General features: G+C 41.8%; 1 protein-coding gene across 3 annotated transcripts in view; it reads right to left on the minus strand.

The window, feature by feature from the left end:
- Positions 1 to 24,078, minus strand: part of BICD2 (BICD cargo adaptor 2) — a 129,846-nt gene that overhangs the window by 40,173 nt on the left and 65,595 nt on the right. For all 3 annotated transcript variants that reach the window (XM_084839997.1, XM_084839998.1, XM_084839996.1), the window contains exon 2: positions 14,358 to 14,570. In XM_084839997.1, coding sequence (XP_084696123.1) covers positions 14,358 to 14,570 — 213 coding nt within the window. The remainder of the gene's footprint in view (positions 1 to 14,357; positions 14,571 to 24,078) is intronic.

Raw genomic sequence — 24,078 nt, forward strand, 5'->3', positions numbered from 1 at the left:
CATTACTGCCACACAGCAACTGCAGTGAAAGATAAGCCGGCTGACACACTGCACTATGAAAAGCAGTCAGTAGATTCTTAAAAAGGGTTCCCCATCAAAAATGGCAGAACACCAGGTTCAGGGACAGCCCATCAGTTGGTTAAGTGTGGCAGTCTTTCAGAGCACTCCCAGCAAAGCAGGCATCCTTCTCAATACAAATTAATATTAGAGGTATTAGCACATGCATTTATTGAAGAAAACAAGTGCTTTCTCACAATACCACAATCTACATACAGATGATACACCGCAACTGTATTCCAATGGCAGTGGGAGGAATTTCATGGGAATATACTCAATGGCAATACAAAAAATGTACCTCTTCCTTCATACAATAGCTTTCACCATGTCACAGTTACTTCTTAGGCTCCACACCGTCTCAATCTGCTACCACTCTGTTTTCGGGTTTAGCTTAACTGCTGTTCCTAAATCCTAAGAGCCCTTTTACATCACATTATTTCGCTGAAGTGCTATCGCCCTAGGCCCTATCACAAACACATTCCAGACACCCAGTATCTAGGCCTTGCAGAATCTCACTCCCAGATACATTGGATTCATACTTGCCAAGAGTCCATTCATAAAATAAGTATTTATCAGTCCTCATGCTTAGCATATTATAAGCCCCTCCACCACATGCAACAAGTAGGATACTGGGGACAAGATCCAATGGTGCCCTTGTGCGGGCAGCCAGGTCCACCACTCCCAATGGTGTGGTGGCCCCAATGTAGCGCTTCCGAAGGCAAGCCCTGAAATGAGCAGAAACACACATTCTGGAAGGGACAAGTCATGCTCCTGCTAGAAACAAGTCTTTCTGTTCATTTCGGGGCTTGCCCGCAGAAGTGCTACATTGTGGCCTTCAGCAGTAGGGGCCGGCTGCATGCACACCAGAACCGGTGGACCTGGCCATCCACATAAGGGCACCATTGGATCCTGCCCTAGACCTGTAAATCTCTGTTCAGGCAATGCAGGGTTCCGGCTTAACTAGAATTCAAAACAAACTAGGAGCCCTATTTTCAAAACCAGGTTACGTTGATATCCTGATTACTTAGCTGTTGTAGGGATGTACAGATTCAGTTATATCCGTTCCATCTCTATTTCATGGATTGTCAGGCGTCTTTTGTTCCATCATCTGCTCATTGATAGAACTGGATGTTCTTCACGGATATACCACTTTTTTGTACCACAAGATGCACCACAAAGAATATTGTTCCACTTGCACTACTATGCATCAGTCCATAAGTCCATAGAATCCATGTGACTCAGGACAAGACAGTTTGCTGTGGAATCCATGGATCAGATGCATAGAAATCTGAACTCACTTGATTCCATTCTGGATTCCTCCAACATCCCTAAGCTGCCGTTAACATTGCTGCTTGGGTAATGCTTAACCGGTTAAGGAAAGGTGGCTGGCCTAGGGGGAGAGAGCCATGATGTTGGGTCCTGGTCCCACGGCTATGTAATGCCCTAACAGATATTAATGAGCAGGGAGCGGGGAAAAGTCACCTTGTAGAGTTTATGGTGGAAATGTGATTTGTCTATATGGTGGAAATGTGATTTGTCTACAGGCACGTTTTGTATTATGCTCCTATTTCTGTTTTGAATCAATCTTGTCAGCACAAGATTGGTTGTCTCCCAAGAGAGGCAAAAATTTTAGTCTTTTAAAAAATAATATCCTAGAATTCTAAGGTTTACGCTCTGGACATGGGTTTTAGGATTGTGAAAATCGTTATGCTCATGATTTCAACTGCATGCCAAGATTTCGTTCAAAGGCTATTATGAAGACAGCTGTCCTCTGCCATATTTCTCATATATCTGGGGTCATTTCCCTTGTTTTAGGGTGCAGAGGTTGAGAAGCACCAAGTGTAGCTTACTGCAGCAGCATCTTAATTTAAATTCCTACCCACCCTAACACAAATGCATATAGCTAACTACATTTTCTGTGTGGAATTACTTAATTTTTATACTTAGCTGCAAGGCTGTTCCACTTCCTCCCATTTTGCAGCTGTTACCTCTACTGTTCCTTCTTTCCTTACATTGCACTCTGCACATGTACTTTCCTGGCAGATTCTTCAAGTATTTTTTTCCGAAAAAAAACACCACTGGTACATGCTATGGAATTTATTTTCATTTTATTCTCTTTCATTTTTGCATGCTTTCCTTTTCCTTACCACGTTGCCAATTTTCTTTTGATATTATCTTTTAAACAGGGAGTGAGATCAGTTCTATGAACTCAAGATACACTCTGCACATATGATTCATGTGCATCTTACAACCTCATCTTGCTGTGCTGCAATTATGACAAGTCTGGGCTTTTATTCTGAACTGTCAGGGGAATGAGTCGGATTTGTTCACGTCCTCGGAGTCATGTTTTTCAACTTGGGTAACACTGTGACAACATTAACATGAAAGGGACAAAATCCTTAAAAAAAAAATCTATCACTCATTTAATACATTTAATGGACCACTAATAGCTCTTCATGAACCAAGCATCCCACTATACAGATTTTTTCCTTAGGAACATCTACATTCATCCAGGTTATTACCTGCCAAACACTATATATTAGATAAATGTAAAGAAGCTTTATGTTTTGTCTATTATTTTTAAACAACAACCATTTGTAAAGCAAATATATGTTCTTAGAACACTTGATTTAGTCTTGGCTGTCAGTGCAAGCTTTAGGAAACCTCTAGTCGCAAAGTACGGCCCAAGTTTTTGTCCTGCCCCTCTTATCTGACTATTTTAGCTGTTTGAGGATAATGATACACAAAGGACTAATCAGCATTTTAGCTATAACTCCTGTTGGGAACAGAAGTGCACCCCTGACTTTGGGAATACTCTGCCCTCGGTAATGGTGTTAAGGCAGGTGCTTATGGGAACTTGGAGGTCTGGAACAATTAGGCTACTGTGTATATAGAAAAGAGCACCAGACAGAGCCAATGTAGGCAGATGGGGCCTAACAACAAGCTTAGCTGGCTACTATGGTGACAGTACTGGCACCTGAAAATAAACACTTGCTGGAAATAACACTAGCTGAATTGGGGGCGGGGGGAGATGAAGGTGCCTGTGGGGGCGGGGGAAGCCTTATATACAGTCAAACAAATCTTGATGAATAGACCAGAATCCAGATTTCTTTTTCCCCCAGGCATACATTACCTGTATTTGTATTTCTGTATTTATATTTTTACTGGCAAAACCTCAAAATTGAATATACATTCAGAGAGAGTCAGCCTGAAGAAATCCCAGCTAAGTAACTTACAGGTTAGAAGGGAGAAATATTTTATCCCCATCTTATACAGAGAGCACCAGCAGGGTGAATAAAAATCATTAAAAAAATTTAATCAGATTTTAAAATTTTAAATAGGATTTGTTTGATTTAAATCAAATTTGTATTTGTTTAAAAAACATAAATACTACATTTCTCTCTAACTTAAAAAATAACATATGTTACAATTAAATCTCATCATAAATATGCTAAACCCAAATTTAAGAGTCTTATAAAAATGAAGTTGCCTAACAATTAAACACAGGCGTTAATTTCAGTTTTTCATCTCATGAAATAGAGATCATGATCATGAAATAGCCGAACAGCTCTTGCTTCTTGAAAGTTTGGGGCGTTCAGTTTCTCTGACTAAAGTCACGTGCGCAACAACACAGGCTGTATAGGATTGTTGCTCTGTGCTTATGTGGTAGTAGAGTTGGGCTAAGCAAGGCAGAGGAGTTAGTTAAGACAGAAATACAAAACAGCAGGGGAATAAAACCGATGTTTAAAATAAAACAAAAAAATGATTAAAAAAAATTAAAATCGGATTTTTTTTCAGTCTGTTAATGATCAAACCTTGGTTTGACCTTTCAGTCATTAGCATTTCGATTTTGCCTGCTACTTTGTTTTTTGTGAGGGTGAAGCTGGGCTAAGAGAGCGAAGCAAGAAGGCACAACACTGGAAAGAAAAAGAAAAGACAAAATTGCGCAGTGTGGCTCTTCCTGTATTCTCATATTAAGGCTGCAATCCTATACCTACTTACCTGAGACTAAGCCCCATTGAAGTCAATTAAACTTATTTCTGAGGAGACATGCATAAGATTGTGCTGTTAACTTCAAACTGTCATGGGTGCTGGTCATAAGAAAGATCCTATATGGGAAGATTTTAAAGACATGTCTTCTATAGGTAAAAAAAGAAAGCATGCAAATATATACATTGAGACAAAGAGATGAAAAGCCTGCTTGTAAAAATGAAAAAGTGTAAATAATACTCTATGTAGTTGTAAATCAACGTGGTTTAGTGAGCAGATTTGCAGCATTGTTCAGGAAATATATGAAAAGTTTCAATGAGAAATATGATTTAAATCAGTAATTTAAATCAACTTTTTTCTTGGTATTTAAATCATGATTTAAGTTCACTCTGGGTAGAAGCATTTCCCCATGTATACTTCGAATGAGGGGCACTTTCAGGCCGAAACACCAGGGAAACAAAAACCAAGGACAAGTGGCATCTTCACACCATTGCTGCCCCACGCAATGTGAGCAAAAGCGAAGTGGACTGCAAGAAACACATGACCACCAGCTGCAATATTGAGGAAGTGCCATTACAGGATAATTCATGCCATAATCTCTTGCCTCCGTTGGAATGACTGCATGACAACAGGAAGCAAATGGGCTTTGTGGAAAGAGGAACCAGAGACACAGCTTGAAAGTGCTTCTGTTTGTCCTGTAAAGTAATACAAGATTCAAAACTGCCAATCCAAAGTGTTAAAAAAAAACAAAAACACAACCCTACGCCAACAGTGATCTAGCCTTTACATGTCACCAGAACAGATGACAAACATTAGAGATCTTTTATTTGAACTTGCTGCAGTGGCCAAACAGAATCATATAAGGAATCGCAACCTGAAGAATGAAGACAAACTAAAAGGCTTGTTCATACTAGAACAGAAAGGAATGAAATACAGCGAAGAAGAGCACTAACTCTACATGAATTCCCCAGACAACCACTCACCTTGATGTTCTTTCTTTCACTCGCTCCAAAAGATTTTTTAATCTGGTAAAAGGTAAAAGGTTGCCATTTCTAAATAAGGAAGGCCCAGACAAAAACACTTGTCCTTCCACAAATGTATTTGTATAGCTCCTTTTCAGTAAATGTATAGCCCCAGTACAGCTTTACTGAATAAAAGCCTGATTGCTAATATAAATCATGCAAGAAGTAGGGAAAGAGGAAAATTGACTGCAAGCATTACAATCAGGGAAACTGCATTTTGTGGATTAACTTGTGGTTTATTTATGCAGCCCTGCCTAGTGAAGATGAGTGTTAATGTAGATTGAAAATAACAAAGAAACTTTCCTCAAAAGTACCCTCAGGAGAATTGCTCCCTTTTAAAGGTTTTAAAAAGGAATAGAAACTGCTCATACCTTCCTGATCACAGTGAATGAATCCAGAGTTCTGTTTTTTCCAAACGTGATTTAATGAAAGATTAGGAATAGCCATGTTGTTTTGATTTTCTTTAAAAGCAAATACATTTTAAGCAACATTTGGTTGCTTCATGGGATGTATAAACTGCAGAACTATTCTGTTTTTCACTTTATTCTGAAAATGGAAGTGCTCTGTTATTTTTGGAACCTAGAAAACGACGTGGTTGATCTTAAGGAGCAGCAATATCTCCAGGCACCATTGCTGTTTTATTTACCATCCCCTTGCTAAGTGGAATACAGAAACATAGGAAGTCAGACCACAGGTCCACCTAGCTTAGCTTTCTCCAAGCTGGTGCCCTCCGGAAGTTTTTGGCCTGCAATTTCCAGCATTCCTCACTACTGTTCACGCTGGCTGGGCCTGGTGGGAGTTGAAGTCCAAAACATTAAGAGGGCACCAAGCTGGGCAAGGCTGACCAAGCTCAATACTGTCTACACCATGGCTAGGCAATCCCTGGGCCACATGCGGCCCTCCTCCACTCTCCAGGCAGCCTGCACAAGCCTGGGGCAGCCCCGCCGACTTTGGGATCCCACAGCAATCCCAGTCAGGGTCACTGGCGTGGGGAAAAGGCTTTCCCTTAGTGACCCCAAAGTAGACTCTACTCTGACTGGCAGCAGTACTTCAGGCAGGAATCTTTGCCAACCCAAGCTGAAGATACTGGGGACTGAACCCGAGACTTGATGCATACAAATCATGTGCTCTGCCACTAAGCTATGGCCCTATGCTGAATGACAGAATGGGAAAATCAGTGGTACATTGTTTTTCAGGAAGCATAATTTGCTGAGCTAGCTCATGGCAACAACCAGACTCATATTCAGTAACCACCCTATCAGCATGCCTGAACAGGAACAAACTGGAAAACTGAACAAACAGTTGTCCCACAAAAACAAAACAAAAAAAACACCCCACCCACTGGCAATTACTTCGTTTGCATCATATGTCTTAAAGGTCCATAATGTCCTTGGAAATGGGAGGATAGTTTCTGTGCGCATACATATGTGCACGTGGCTACAGAATAATAATCTCCAAAGAGGACTGGCAGGTCTAGCTTTAAAAATGGCTCAAAAAACTGGTACGGGCTACAGAAAAGAGCCCTAAAAAATACATTCAACATGTGTAAGAGGATTACAGAGGTGACTGCAAAATTGAACTCAATAGGCTGCATGCAGCTTATTGGCCCACTCTGCGAAAGACCCAAGAGTCCATGGCCCCCTTTTCGATGTTCTGACACACATCTTGTAAAGAAGTCTCTTTGATCCAGGATGCCCTCATCTGTTGGAAATATCAGCTCCTAAAACTAGTCTATGATAACGCCCCCAGAATTTCTCAGCATATTGAGACATTTTTTTTAGCTAGACCTTCCAGTCCTCTTTGGAGATGCTTATTCTGTAAGAGATGCTTATTCTTTGGAGATGCTTATCTGTCCATTGATATAATCAAATGTGCTGTTTGGTTTCCCCACTGTGTGATTCCTTACAGCAGTGCTGCATAAGAGGGGAACAGTGCCCCACCCAGCAGCCATTACAATGCCTATAATATGCATTCATAAAAGGGGCAGCAACCTAAAATTCATTCCCAGACCCTCACCTGTAGCATATGATGTCACAGAACATATTAGGGATGGCGTGCACAACTCAACCAGGAATGAGTGGGTCCCAGTGTTTATTAATGGTCCTGCAGATATGATTTAGTGCTGATGTAGCCATGCCAATGGATTGCTGACTGACTGAAGTTGTGGCTGAGTAGTTAAGACAGCGGCTCCGTGGTGCACACAGTAGAACTTGCCCTACCATTAGGTAAAGTAAAGCAGCAGGTGATGGGCGGTGTGTGGTGCGGGCAGAGAGGGCAGCCCTGTCTGTCCCCCTCTGCTGGAGTACAGAGTTGTGTGTTCCATGTGGCCTTGGCCTGCACCCCCAAAGCTAGCCTTCTGCCCTCAGGTGAGGTGGAAGATGCTGTTCCATCACCAATGTTGAAGTAATATACTGCTAGTCTGGTCATCCTCTGTAGCTGAAAATGGGGGGCGGGGTGAGGAGGGCTCATTTTATCATCACCTCAGGCAGCAAGTATCTTGGGCCAGTTCTGGTTCTACCACTGAATAGTGGGAGAGGGGTGTTGCCTTCATGTTCTCACGGCTTCTTGAAGGCTTCTGGTTGGCCACTATGGGAAACAACAAGAAGGCTGGACTACATGGACCTTTGGTCTGATCCTGCAGGGCTTTTCTTATAGCCAAGAAAGCACCCCGACTAGCTAATGTCAAACATAAAAGCGCCTTCTGACACTTCAAAGGAAGGGAAGCTTCTCATTAGCAATGCTGCTCCCTGACTAGCATTGCGTTAGCGGCTCCTTTTTCCTTCGGCAGTCCTTGCACAGTCTTGACTTGCTTTCATAGTTTAGTCGCCCTATTCTTCAAAATATACCTTCAAGCTATTTTGCCTTCTCTGCAAAATCAACCTTCAAGCTTTTTCCTGACAGACCATGTTTCGTTTTCATGGATGGCAGGTTGATGACCCCACCATCTCTACAGAGAAATCGGTTGCTGCTTATTAAATTGTTGACTTCTTGAAAAGATATACAAACTCAGAAAGGTGATCGCTCTTAGTAGAACAACTTATGTTGCTGAAAAATAGAGTAAATATTATTGTTGCAGAGAATACACATCAGGCAGTGGAATACTTTAAAGGTAGAATGGAATACTGGCTGGAACTTTCTGTCTACCTCCAATCTGATCATGGCTGTATAACATTTATTTGAACGTTATCACTCTCATACCCTTATCTGTCTTGTGAAGGAATGGAAGCTTTTAGTAACAGCTTTATCAAAGAAATAAGGCACAGTTGGGGTCTACACATTACTTCTTTCCTCCATAGTGAGGAGACCAAAATGGCTACATATATGCATACATTATATACATGTGCATCCAGTGAAATATCTCCTGGTAAGTAACATCTGGAAAGACATAGAGACTTGATTCTAGAGCTGCAGAATAGAAAAAAACAATATCTTCACCTATCTCCAGCAGAACCATAGCTTCAACTGCAATCTTCACTTTCCCCTCCACATGCATGGTGGATTCTAGCCAATGAATGACCTCTACTGACCTCAACCTTGCAGTCTCACTATTAAGAGATTTCTGTTCTGCATTATACAGATCTTCATCTGCAGTCTGTCCTCATATGCAACGTTGATTAGCTAAGACCTCACACAGTGCGTTGAATCCAAAGTTAGTCCTATTTAGAGTAGACCCACTGAAATGAATGAGACTTAAGTTGGACTAACACTGGATACAACCCACTGTGTCAACAGGTCCCTAAAGGTAACTTTCACTTATTTTCAGAACTTTTGCTGTGCAGTTGATTCTAACCAAAAGCTGCAATCAGATGGGCCTATGCCTGGCACTCTTTCCTATGATGATTCTTCCCAGTTTCATTCAAATAAAACAGCAACGATTTAACTCCTGAAAACGTTGCAGAGGCAGGCTAACGTAGGGACTCTTTTGAGGTCGGAAACTTTCAGACCTGTTCAAGCAGAAATAGACAAAGTTAAAAAATAGCCTATGTTTAGACATCACTCTGAATGGATTAAAGGATTCTGAAAGGTTTTTTCGCACACACGGTTTCAAGAAAAGCTGAGAGTTTAAAACAGAAGCAGGCAGCTGCACCGATGATGGATAGTTTTGCAGAGCGAAAGCCTAGATGTCTTTATTTTAGCATTATTAAACAGCAGTAAGTAACAAGCTTGGAGTGGTCAGGCACTGAAAATGGGTCTAAAGCTAAACTCGGCTAAGCTCAGGCTCACCTAACTTTTTTTTTTTACATTTTATTTAAAATATTTATATGCCATTCTTCCTTAGCACAAACTGGCATATTTTGCTGTCTCGGGCATTTTCTTCTGGAATGACGGGGTAGAGATGTAACAAATTACATAAATAATTAAATAATTAGATTTAAGCTCTGTTCCCAGATCTTTGGCAACTTTTTATCTTGTTTATTAGCACCCCAGAAGGCTAAGCTTGTAGCTGATGCTGTCAATACTAACATGCTTAAACTACAGCCCATGCTTTACTTATGAGAGAGCAGGTATTTTCTATAAGCAGGGCTACCCTACCATTAGGCACAGCGAGGCACTGCTTCAAACATGAAAGGGCAGCAATATTTTAGTTATTTATTTATTTGATTGATTGATTGATTGATTGAATGGATGAATTATTGTATCTTTACTGCTATGGAGGGGGAGAGGCACTTATTTTATGTATGTATGTATGTATGTATGTATTGCATTTATATCCTGCCTTTTTTCCTCTTGCAAGGAACCCAAGGTGGCGTACATTATCCTCCTTCTCTCCTTTTAATCTTCACAACAACAACCCTGTGAGGTAGGTTGGGCTGAGAGTCTGTGGCTGGCCCAAAGTCACCAGTGACCTTCCATGGCCAAGTGGGGACTAGAACCCATATCTCCCGGCTCCCAGTCCAACACTCTAGCCACTACACCACACTGACTTATGAGATTGTCTGCTTTGCGCTTTGATGGTGAAGTGGGGACATAATTTGCTGTTCTGCCCCAGGCAGCAAATTGTCCTGAGCTGGCCATGCTGGCTAGGGCTGATGGGACTTTTAGGCCAAAACATCTGGAGGACCACAAGATGCCCACCCATTTTAGACTTTTGATAAAATATGACACCCACAGTCCCATCTGAACAGCCACTCAAATTTTACATGGCAGAAGTCTCATCAGTGTTTAATGTGCAGTGAACACCATAACATCCAAAGATAATATGTGGCAAGAAGCTGTAGTTGATTACAACTCTACAAAATATGTTCCTTGTGTGTTTTCAAGCACGTCTCCCCTTCCAACACATCATCACCATGCCATACTTTAAAAAAAATGTGATAGGATAGAGAAGTAGCACCAGGTCCCCTTTACAGTACACTGACTTATAGGTACTCAACAAATAATATTAATATAATAAAATATGCTGCAGAGAAGTACACCATCACCAAATACATGAGATGAAGATACAGCTTCCTTGCCTTGACCAGTAGGTTCCTCAAGCTCTTTGAGTTTGCCCTCTCCCTTTTAAATTGACTTTGCCTTTATGGGTCCCCCAACCCAGCACCAATCTGTTCCATTGGGGAGCATGCAGTTTGAGAAGGACTAACCTAGAGAATCAAGTCAGCACTTTATTTTTTCTTACTGCAAGGAAGTGAAATATCAACGATCTGACTTCAACATCCTGCCTGTCCCCAAAACACAAACATTTAAATTTACATTCAAGTATGAAACTATATGTTTTGGCGGAACAAAGGCAACACCACAACCAAGCAAACAGCTTATTCTATTGAAGCCACCATGTTGCATTTTCCAAAAACACAACTGTATACACATCTTGATAGTTCAAGGAGCGTTCCATGCACAGACTGTGATATCACATTCACTATTAGCCTTTTCCAACCTTGGTCCCCAGATGATGTTGGATTACAACTCCCATCATCCTCGACCAGCCATGTTGACTGGGGATGGTGGAGTTGTACTCCAACAGCATATGGGGACCCAGGGTTGGAAAAGGTTGCACTCAGTGCAACTTCTATTCATCTCAACAGAACGGCCTATCTGTCATCATGGCCATGAACAGAGAATGTGCAGTAAAAACACTCAGTAGTTGTGCAGGTCAGCCTTTGATAAATTAAATGGGGAATATTTCTAATTGACCTTAATGGAAAGTAGTAAAATGCATAGTAAATTAAAGGAAGTGCTCCAGGAGAGCAGCTCTCCTTTCTCACGTTGCCCAAACACAAAAGGCACAACTTAGTTCCACTTTTAATAGCCCTGCGGCCTGGCAGTTGAGAAGCCAGAGAAGAGTTACGATTACTCCTCTTTGATTACTCCCAGCAATTTGTACTGAAAAACACTAATTCCAAAATGCTAATTCAAATTTGCTGGGCCTGTTCAATTTTATGGACGGTCTCACTATAACAAGATTTAAGGGCTCCCACTACACAGTTTCTCTGCCATATATTTTTCACTTATAAATACCAAATTCACTGAGTTGAGAGAAACAGCTTGCCTTAGTCATACGTAATATCCGTCTAAGTTTAAATGTATCAATATTTAAAGGGGAGAACAGCACCAGTTAAAAAAAAGCCAGTTGGCTGAGACAGGCCAACCGACAGACGTGATCCCTCTTGTCTAGCATTCTGTATTCCGCTGTAGCCAACAGGGAATATTACAAAAGGCAAACCAAGAAATATTTCCATTAGGCAGTTATGTCACTGTGTGCCCTGGATTTAATATCTTACAGAGTTTTCATCTTATTTTAAGCTTTGATCTTTTCTTTGCATGCAATATCCCACACTGTTGTTTGCCTGGGCACTTTTGAAGTTTTCTCCCCTTCCACATTTTCCTGCACTATCAAAACTTTGCAGTCATATTTTTTCCTGACATTATTGCCACAATATCCACCTGCTTGTGACTATCTGCCACTCGGCCAATAAAAACCTGTTGGGTACCACATGAGTCACACAATATTGTTAGCAGGCTACTCGGTAGTAGGGCAGGTCCTGCACCCTCCCAGATAGTGGCAGTCCAAGATGGGAGACTTTGGCGTTAACAAAAGAAATTACTCAGCAGGTTGAGGTCATGTATGTGAAGCTCAACTGAGCTTTACCAAATCAATCAAAGCCGCATATATGCAAAAAGCCTCAAGGCAGGCAAGAGATAAAATAAAATTTGCAAATAACCAGTCAGGACATAGTTTCCCTCTCCTGATTACAGGAAACACCCCTGAGTTGTAAGAAACAGAAATGGTTTAGTTTATAAAGGTTTCACAATTTTGCATTGTTTGGGCACAGCTCCATGGGAGGGAGCACCCATTTCCAAGAATCACCCACTTCTGTATGTTCTGATGGCTCTGGTACTAGGGTGATCAAACTTGTTTTCATCCAGGAATGGTCATTTGTTACTGAGAATCGTCCTCCAACTTTTGTGCTCTTTGTCATGAGAGCCGAAAAATGAATAAAAATCCTGAATTTTGTGCACTCAATGTGCCGGCCTGGGAGCAGTTCCAACCATAGTTGATCGACCAGTAACATCTATCTGGGCCTTCACTACTGGACACTTCGGACTCTTGGCAGGGGCTCCAGCCAATCTCTCCCCCCAGAGAGAGACAACCCCAGAGTCCTGCTACCCTTGGACAAACCCAGAAAGAATGGCCTAAAGAGTACTGGACACTGCAGTTCTCTCACTCCTCCGCTACTTCTTCTGTTGCCCAGACTAAGCCTAGTCTGGCTGCTTAGGTCCGCAAAGGCCCCTTTTTAAACAGACATATTTTTCCTTTGCTGCGGAGACTCAGGGGTTTCAATGTACCCCAGTCTTCAGCTTCAGGAATGGGTCAAACCAACCCAGAGAGAGGTATCTTTAAAACCCTATCCTAGTTTCAGGTACTCTTTCTACACTGCGTCGCCTTTTGCCCTATATCCCCTTTTCTATGGTGTGTGTATGTGTGCACTAATTTTGTGCAGACTTTCCTGGTCAACTAGTGGAAAGAACTGCAGCTGGGACCCCTATTTGCTTCTTCCTGTTTCCGCTTCATGCTCCACCTCACTTGTCCAAATCCTCTGGAGGATTTGTTCAAGTTGAAGGTGGTTATTTCAAAAGCAGGAGTAAAATACATAAATCACTATACATTGAAGTGCACGTATTATGGAGTTCTAGGTAGCCTTCTTCCCCCATCCTCTTTCATTATTGTGACTGTGCTTTAGGGCTACCCTGATCACACTGTCTCTTGTTAGCACAACCTCCCTAAAAAAACTTTTCCTCATCCCCATACTCTGACCCCCAAAGCTTTCTTTTCCTTTCCCAAGTGTTCAGGACTGTGATTTACTTAATCCCCACCTCTTTGACCTCTCACACTGACAAGCCCATCCTATTACAGGTTGAACTGTTAGCACATGTCCACAGTCCAGTTTACGGTCTGGAACCCTCAGATTCAGCCTGCAAGAGAACTGAGCTAATTTCCCCATAATCCGGTTCTTTCCACAGTCTCTGAAGTTTGTGATTGATTTGTATGCTTGTATTTGAATTACAGTGGGTCTACTAAGTTACTTTCTCCTAATTAATCAGTGTACATTTTAAATTCTTGCTTGTGATGAATAAATCTTGTTTGAAGAAGCTTCTAAATGTGTGGATTACTGGCTTCCACCTTGCCAAAGATGCATTATTGCCAATGTTAAAAAGACCCTTTTACAAATACGTACCTTGAGGACATCCACAGGTTTGTACGCTCGATCCTCTACCATGAGAAAAAACTGGCCTCACAAATGTTGGAACTGGAGCTGATGCTTTCATCGTAGCTGACAGGGTTAATTTTACCACACAGTATTACCAGTGGTGACATTATGACTGTACAAAATGTTGCATCCTGCTAATCTATATTATCGGCTGGGAACAATTAAGTGAAGGCATATTACAGATGCAAAACTAGTGATGGCTAGAGAATTTTAAGAGCTTTGTGCATGATACACAACTGAAGAACTCAAGGGCTTCCTTCAGTGTCAGATACCTCTGCAGCGCTTCCCTTGAAATTAACTAAATTTCCTATGCATGTGACAAGTTATTTTTTTTAAATGGCTTCAAGGATGACATTTGTAATACAGCTATCTTGAGGAGCAGTCTCAAGGGCCCCATTGGAGTGAAAGCCAAATTATTAAACGGAAGTAAACTAAAAGAATGCCTTTGAACAGTCCTCGACATATCTAATTTAAGAAGAATCTACCACATAAATAGCCATGGAATTATGAGGGAATGTAACAAGATGGCTTCAGAGCTCTTTCAGTTCAGGCATTCTCACATAAGAACCACCCTCACCTCTCTCAGTTCCTGGGCAACAGAATTCAAGCGTTCATTTTCAGACTGGGTGTTGGCAAGGACGTTCCTCAGCTGCTTTAGCTCTGTCTGCAGTTCCATGACTTTTTTCATGTAGTACTCTTCCTTTGTGGCGGACTCCTGAATCAAGGTCTCTTCCCGGCTCTCTCCATCTGCTGCTACTTTCTTGTGGTTAGTGTGAGCCTGACCAAAAGCCTGAAAAAGAAATCAGACCTTTGATAAAGATATTTGCATCTAAACAGCATGGATGTTTACAGTGCACAGGAAAATACCCTGGTTAAGAAGCTGATGAGCACACCAGCATCTCCGTGTGTGAGCAGGCAGCAACCTACTTCATACATGATGGCACACATACATCCTCTTCTAATGAAATTATCTCTTTGTGGTGGGAGGAGAATGTCATATGTAAAGCAGTGCTTAAGCTAAAGAAAATTTGAATTTTTCAAAATGGCAACCATAACCAAGGAAATTAATTGTTTAAAACAGCCTTCCCCAATCTGGCATCCTCAAGACATGTTGGACTACAGCCCCCATCATGGGGATGATAGGAGTTGTAGTCTAACCTCACCAGGTTGTAGAAGGCTGATTTAAAACTATCAGTTTAAGGCCTTGTTAAGTCTTCACAATTGTTCAGCTAGGTCAGTAGGTTTCCAGTTTACAGATACAAGGCTGAGATATCGTAAAGTGCTAAGGACAATGCACTGAATCCACAGATGAGCCACATAGGCACTGGCCAAACCAAATTATCCCTGGCACAAGACTAAAATCAGTACACTTTTGTTGAAGTTAATGGAGCTCAGCTCATGTAACCACTTGAAGGCCTCCTTCTTTTACCTCTTTTTTAAAGTTTATATTTAAAATGTATTATACTTGCAAAAGATACATACCAATTAAATACAGTTAACACAAGGAAAAAACAATAGACCAAATGAATGAAGTAAAAATATATGCAAACAATTCCAGTGGGTAATCCAATATCTGAGTAGGTATACAGCTGCACAAAATCAGAAGTAGATTTGTGGGCCTGATGTTCAAATGTGCAATAAAAACCAACAGAGCCAAAAGAGGATCCACATTTGTTTCCTACAACAAGTTTACAACCACATATTTTGTACATTTTGGGCCACATTTACATTAGAACATCTGCCATCCTAATCTACACCCTACTAATGCCAAATCAAAATGGGGTGCATTTTGTAAACAATTTCTCCTTGGAATATATCCTCCTTTGGGGCAATATTCACACCCTGCTGCAAAAGGGTGCAAAACTGTTCGTAAGTGGGTGGGTCTTGAGGGAAGAAGGACATGGCTGTGTTGTCAATTCAACCAGCACTATCTCACTCTGATCTGGTCACACATTGTTGACTGGCTGAGAGCAGAACATGGATGGGTACACACACCTGGATGCACATCCAAATGCGCATTCCATTGAGAGCAATGAGTGTGGATGGGCAACATCTGCACCAGCTTTCACCTGGCAGTAGAAGTCATTCATCCACACTGCACTACTTTCAATGGCATGTGCAGTCACATGTGCACCCCAGTCCATATCCTGCCTCACAAGGCAGAGTCTCCGCCATTACAGCTGGCTCTCCTTCTAGACCTTTGCTCAACATGTGGAGGTTGGGGGAACAGAGCCAGAAAATGAGCAAAACATTGGGGGCTGGACATTTGGCATGGTCCTGCCACCCTTTAATCATGTGACGGGAGCTTATGTGAGTACAGAACTGAAGCAGAGTGAAAGTCTTGCCGCACAGTACTGTTGGACAGTGTGGAAACACAGGGAGTGATGGCCAGTGGTAATGGGTCCCCCACCACCACGCTGCCATCATTCAGACTGCCAGGGCTTTCTTTTCCCTTAATGATGATGCCATATAGCCAAATCTGATTGGTTATCGTATGCGATTAACATGGCCACGTTCACTATGTGATCCTTAACTGCCTGGAATAAAAATGTTGCCAAAGCAGCAGTAAATCAGGGAAACAATCACTTTAAAACAGGCATGAAAAAATGCACAAGACCTGAAGACAGCTCCCGCCACCCCGGAATTTTCCCCCTCCTAAACAGCAATTTTCACAATGAAAAATGAAATCTTACAAAATTTCAGTTCTATGTCCTACATCAGTACCATGTGTATGAGATTTAACTGCCAGCTAAATGTAAATGTTCCCTTGTTATCTATGGAGAACATTCTGGTTAAAACATTAAAATGATAACTGTTGACTATGAGTGCCACTGCTATTATTAAACTGCAAATATGCTCACAGGATTTATTGTCCTGCTGGTATGGATATGTAACCCTGAGGTACAGCCTTTTATTTATAGATGGTATAATTGGAGTTGCACATGCTATGTGAGATTCATATGCACTGCCCTAAGTTGTTTGGAAATTCATTTCATTTTGCTTACTGCTAGTAAGCTGTCCTTTCTTGCTGCCACTGGAACGTGAAATCTGTTGCAAGATGCAAAAGTGATGCTCTTTATCTCTCTGGGTGTTATCAAATACCTGCAATTAGCTCTTTGGGAGCCCAGTTAACTGCTTTCTTCAACATATGTTTATAAAGAAAAGACTTTTAACATTTTGAATAGGCATACTCTGGCAACAATATGTCTGACAGATGGACTGGAGCCAAGGAGATTAATAAATGCTATTTTTGAATGAAAGTGTGTTTGCAACCCAGTGTCTTCCAAGATGGATTTGGATCTTCCAGGTGAACAGATAAGTTCAACATCCCAGTTTCTAAAAAGACACATTTTCATAGAAGGAAAGATTGCTAATAAGAATGCCGTGCTTTCAATCAGGTCAAGGGCAAACCAGCTTCACCTCCTTCTCCAAACAGACCTCCTTGTTTAATTGTCCATCCAGTTTTCCATTAGTCATTTATATTGTAGCCCTTCAGCCCATATCTGTCATCACAGGAGGAAATGTATTTCCAACATGCACAAAACAGGCCTCAGGATTTCATTACTTGGATATATTGGATAGGAGGCATTCAGTGATACAGCAATTATCGAATAAAGCTGGATTGAAACATATGATTGAACTGGCCTGCATTCAAGGCATCCACTTACTGCTCCTATCAGATCGAAGTCGGTTTCAGTTAAGCAAATCAGAGAAACCAGAGACAAATACCCATTGAGTAAATTCTGGCCAGGTTTACAAAGCAGCCCCAAGGGAAATTAAAAAGCATCACATTTCAGATGGAAACTAAAACGCCATCTGTGCAAGTTGCTGTCAAATGAGTTTCAACTGTACAAAGCAGCTTAAAAGCCCAAGATCTCTGTGTATGTTAAAGGGGGGGGGGTGCGTATATATACACAAACAGACTCGCACACACGCACACCCTCAACGCACGAATGGAGGGTTTTTTTGCTCCTTTTAAAAACTCCATCTTGACAAAACCAAGGCGCCTAGCTCGGGGAATGGGATTCAACCTGTTCTGGAAAGAGCTGCACTCCCCCTAAAAGGTCAGGTTCATCGCTTCGAAATGATCCTTGATCTGACACTGTCCCTAGATTCCCAGGTGACAGACTGCAGGGAGTACATCTGCACAGCTACATCTGGTGTACCAACTGCAGCCATTCCTGAATCAGTCTCATTTGGGAACAAGTATCCACGCCCTGGTTACATCACAACTAGTCTACTGCAACATCTGTGTAGAGCTGCCCCACAAGAGGGTATGGAAGCTTAGACTGCTAAAAACGCCACAGATAATTGGTGCATAGCACATAAGAAGAGCCCTGCTGAATCTGACCAACGGCCTATCTAGTCCACCATTCTGTTCACACAAGTGGCAAACCAGCAGTCTGTGGGAAGCCCACACGTAGGACATGAGTGCGAATCCCATTCATGTTCCCCAGCAACTGGTGTACATAGGCACACTGCCTCTGATACCTGAGGTAGCATATAGCCATCAGCCATTGACAGCCTTATCCACCGTGAGTTTGTCCAATCCCCTTTTAAAGTCATTCAAGTTGGTGGCTATCATTACATCTTGTGGTGGTGGAATCTATACTTTTAACTATGGACTGTGTGAAGAAGTACTTTTATCTGTCCCAAATCTCCCACCATTCAGCTTCATGGGATGACCTTGATGGGGTTCTAGTACTATGAGAAAGAAAAATTTCCTATCCACTTTCTCCACACCATGCATAATTTTGCACACCTCTATCATGTCTCCCTGTACTGAGCCTTTTTCTAAGCTAAACAGTTCAAGGCATTGTAACCTTTCCTCATATAGGAGTCGCTCAAGCCTCTTGATCATTTTTGCTGCCCTTTTCTGCACCTTTTCCACCTCTACAATATCCTTTTTGAGGTACAGTAACCAGGACTGTGCATGGTATTCCAAGCGTGGTGACACCATAGATTTGTATAAAGACAGTATAATATTGGCAGTTTTACTTTCAATTCCTTTTCTAATTATGCCCAACACAAAATTTGCATTTTTCATAACAGCCGCACACCGGATTAACATTTTCATCGCGCTCACCACCACAACCCCTAAGTCTCTTTCTTGGTCAGTGATGCTAGGTCAGATTCCATCAGGTTATACATGAAGTTGGGATTTTTTGCCCCAACATGCATCATTTTACACTTGCTTACGCTGAACTGCATTTGCCATTTTAATGCCCATTCTCCCAGTTTGGAGAGATCCTTTTCGAGCTCCTCACAATCCCTTTTTGTTTCAACCTCCCTAAATAAGCCGGTGTCATCAGCAAACATGGCCACCTCACTGCTCACTCTCAATCCCAGTTCATTTATGAACAAGTAAAAAAATCACCGGTCCGAATACAGAATCTTTAAAAAGATTCCTTAGTAATTTGGTTGCTGTTGCAGCACTATTTCATATTGAGAACATAAGCATGTGGCCTTATTAGTGGATAAATAAGCCATTTATAAAGCCAAGAGAATCTCAATAGGTGCTCATGTTCAAAGTGGCTCAGGAGAATGAATTACTATGCCCCGTCTTCTACTATCCTCCATTAAGAAGAGGGTCACATGGAACTAAAATACAAATTAAAAGTTTAATACGAAGTTTTCCCCCAATACATTTATTAAGTTAACAGACCTTGATACATTTGGGATAACAAACAGCTGTCCACACAGAATTTCTCACTGATATTGTCTGTATTTATTTAACCCAATTACCCATTTTAACATGGAAAATGTAATTGGAGTAGAGCTTTTCGGACATTAAACCAGGGCTAATACAACACATGTAGAGGGAACAAATGGATTACAGCAGTAGGCATCACTTTCCTTTCTGTTCGTAAATATTATCTGAAAAGGACAATATCACTTACGGCCAGAAGCCAAGTAATCTTCATGAAGTTACATACATGTGAACATTCAACACCTCAACTGTTTTGCTGGCGGGTGCAAGAAAAGATACACACTGGGCCAGTTTGTATGTAATGACAATCCATGGGTTAAAAAACTTATGGGCTGTCGGAGATGAGTGGCAGAGAGCACATGCACTGCCTGCAGTGCACCTGCCATATCCGCTTTTTTACTCAGCAACCTACAATAAGCTCCTTCATAGGACTGCTGGGTGGTTTCGGGGCTAAACAACCCAGTGGTTAATCCAACAACTATCCCACTCTCTCCCACTCTTGCACAACAGCCCATGGGTTGTGCGAACCAGGTCAGTTGGTTGGATCCAATGCTGGCCATCCACTAGAGGAATGGATTTCCTCTCCCCCCTGCAGCCCCCCTTGCACTCCCCAAATCTGCACTGGAGGGTTGTAGGAGTAGATTTGGGGCACACAGGGGGAGGAGAGGACAGGGCAGTCCCATTGCACAAATGGAATTACCATTGCATGAGTGAAAATGTGCTCACACAACACATTGTGCCTCAGGCAAACTGCGGGGCAACCAGAAAAGAGAAGGGATCCTCTCCTCTGTGCTTCAGCCACCCTGCATTGGATAGGCAGTCGCCTCCAACTTCAGAGGAGGTTGGAGACGACTCTCTATCTCAATAGGATTGCACCCTAAATAGCTTAAGTTATATCCAAATCCTTAGAATAGCAAGGAGTTCAAACGAAGGGCTGTGCCATCAATTAGCTCAACTTAAATCATAAACACAACACAGCCCGTTATGAATTAAGAACAGCCCTGCAGGATCAGCTCAAAGATCTACCTAGTCCAACATCCTGTTTCTCACAGTGGCCAACCAGATGACCTCATGTCCTGCTTGTAGGCTTCCCATAGGCAATAACATTCTCCTGCTTTTGCTCCCTGGGAAGGTTGTATATAGCCATCCAGAGCCAAACTGTGAGGAAAACAGCAGAAAATTCTGGAAAGGCCCTGAAACTGGCCAAAGCACATGGGAAGCTTCTTCACACAAACAGCTTCCCAGATACAATGGAAGAAACGCATTTTGTTCTCAAGAAGCTACCACACCACTAGTGTAACATATGACTGGGACCTAATCATACCTTTGGGGCTATATGAATTTGCAATGCTCAGTAAAAGGCCTGGAAATATTCTGAGGGGGTTTTTTCCTCTCTCTCTCTCTCTCTCTCTCTCTCACACACACACACACACACACACACACACACGCTTTATGATCATTACAAACAGAACAGAAATGCTTACTTGATCTGCAATTGCTTTGCAACAAAAACTCTTGAAATGCTGACTTTGTTTCCCACCTAGTACAAATACGTTTTCACAAATACGTATACTTAAAGCAAACACACATTACATGCTCATACTATGAGTTAAGCCTCATGATTAGACGCACATACAAAATTTTCATTTGTTGTAATTTGACAGGTCATTTTTTAAAAGATATTTTCAGTTTGCATCCTTCCTAGAGCTCTTAGCCCATTCAGTCACAATTGTGTATGAAAAATTGCTCCCAAACACAACCATTATGAAAAGGTCTGGCTGTCTTTGTTATGAAATCAGTATACAGTTTAAAGAATTTCTGCCTTGCATAGGGGAACCTGGGGTCTCAGTTTCTAAGATGTCATGCTGACTGAACCTTTGCCTCCCCTTTTAATTGCATAAATCATATACTTATCATAAACAGTTTCTTTTCTCATTTCTATCAACCCATTGAACTTGTAACAAACGGTTGCCATGACAAAGTATGTTCCCTCATGCCTTTCAGCGACCCATTCTTCCTTTCAAATGCATGCGGTGTACACTGCAAATTTCTTGCTGCAATTTAAAAAACAGACCCTTCAATTCTTATTACTGTTTCTGAATAACAGGCAAAGATTTATCTCCGTGAGTCGCTATTTTTTCACACACTGTTTATTTGATTGTAGATATTGACAACTCTGTTTTCTGTACCATACAGGCATCTGCTCACAAAAATATGCTACTGGTCAGTAGAATATGAAGGTATCTGGTTTGTGTATAAAATATTAGAACAGGTGCACATAAGTTTTTTGTTGTTCAGTCGTGTCCGACTCTTCGTGACCCCATGGACCATAGCATGCCAGGCCTTCCTGTCCTGCGCTCTCTCCCGGAGTGTGCTCAAGTTCATATTCATTGCATCGGTGATGCTATCTAGCCATCTCATCCTCTGCCGTCCCCTTCTCCTTTTGCCTTCAGTCTTTCCCAGCATCAGGGTCTTTTCCAGAGAGTTTTCTCTTCGCATTAGGTGGCCAAAATATTTCAGCTTCAGCTTCAGTATCTGTCCTTTCAATGAGCACTCAGGGTTGATTTCCTTTAGTATGGACTGATTTGACCTCCTTGCAGTCCAGGGGACTCGTAAGGGTCTTCTCCAGCATCACAGTTCGAAAGCATCAATTCTTCGGCGCTCAGCCTTCCTTATAGTCCAGCTCTCACAGCCATACATTACTACTGGGAAAACCATAGCTTTGATTAGACGGACCTTTGTCAGCAAGGTGATGTCTCTGCTTCTTACTATGCTGTCTAGGTTGGCCATAGCTGTCCTCCCATGGAGCAAGCGTCTTTTAATTTCATGGCTACAGTCACCGTCTGCAGTGATCTTGGAGCCCAAGAAAGTAAAATCTGTCACTGCTTCCATTTGTTCCCCTTCTATATGCCAGGAAGTTACACAGGTAGTTTTATGCCTTTTGGGGAAAACCTTTGAACCTGCAATGTAGCAGATGTGAACAAAAAACATTATTTATTTGTTCCACATTACAGATTGGTCTGAAGTTCCTAACTCAGCCTTCCTGAACCTAGCACCGTCCAGGTATGTCGGACAGATGTCCAGGGTTCAGATGTCATGAAACGACCCAGGAATGGAGCACTCTTGGGTTGTCAACTGAAATGGGAAGTGGTTCATGCACAGCTCATGCATGGCACTTGTCTGTGGCAATGCCTGGATTAAACAACCCAGGAATTGCCGCCATGATGTCCAAACAAGCCTGTTTTGACCAATATCCCTAGGGCAGACTTTCCTAACCTGATGCCCTCCAGATGTTTTAGACTACAATTCTCATCAGCCCTGACCATTGGCCATGCTGGTGTGGCTGATGGGAGTTACAGTCTAAAAGATCTGGTGGTAACCATGTTGGGGAAGGCTGTCCTATGGTATTTGCCTTCTGCAACATCAACAATAAGATAAGTAATTGTGGTGGAGGGACACTGATTCTCCTGTCGATACAAAGGAGTCACATTTACACCTATATATTTTTAGCTACTTTCGTAGATGCATTTTCAGATCATCAGTAGGCAAATGCTGAAGCCCTGCATTGACCATAATTTGCACAAAGTGCCCATTAATTTCTTGCAGCTGTGGGCAAGTCGTTTCACTGCCCTTGCAACTTTAACCATGCCAGTGGATTATTAGGCTGAAATCTTTTAAATGCTAAAGTACGTTTCAGGTGAGAAAAATTAGCTTGGCACCTAAAGAGCTTGCCGGTTTGGAATTACTAGCTTTTAACCTACAAGGCCCACAGGAGGTTAACACAAGATTAAACATTATATATGTGCAGCATGTTTAAATGGCATAGCAATTAAAGAGCATTTGAGACCATTAAGTGGGGTGGTGTTGGGTGGTTGCTGCTTTTTAAACAATTTGCTTGCCTCCTACTGGCTTATTTTAATAAGATCTCTAGCACGGCAATTAAAGCCTGATTAGGAATACTTTATGTGTCCTACTGTGACCGTGTATGTTATTGATGTGTTTCTTGACAGGACTAGTACTCAGGTGGAGTTCGCAATATGCATATTTCTTTCCTCCATTATGTTGTCTGTCAGAGGAGGAAAAATCACTCTCAGATTAAACTCAGACTAGCACATCAAGCAGATGACAGATGACACATCCTCCCTCCTGATCTCGTAATATCTTTTGTATTCTGCTTCCCTTTCTCCCACAGATAAACCCTTTCCCAGCAACACTTTCATTAAAAACTGATTAATTCTCCAGGGCATTAAGCATGAACAGAAACTTTGTTTACAAATTAAAGGAGGGGAAAATGGATTTTCCCCTCCAAATAGGAGCTCTCTGCAATACACATTACAGAAATATTGTATAACCACTATATAAAGAACATTCAGATAGTCAGAAGTTCATTTATACATTTTGACAGGGAAGTCATGTGAATGCAGGCAATAATGACAATTGAACAACCAAGGTGTGGACAATAGGAGTGCTTTTACATAAATATGCCACATGCTATCAAACTAGATGTTACCTGAAATGTGCAGCCACAGCCAAATCACATCACTTTCCTGTGTCTCCTGGTAACATCAGGTGAATCGGATATGCAACA

The sequence above is a fragment of the Heloderma suspectum genome, chromosome 2 (genome assembly GCF_057233095.1).
Source record: "Heloderma suspectum isolate Gila_16-S chromosome 2, 16-S_ref, whole genome shotgun sequence".
In the NCBI taxonomy this organism is placed as follows: Eukaryota; Metazoa; Chordata; class Lepidosauria; order Squamata; family Helodermatidae; genus Heloderma; species Heloderma suspectum.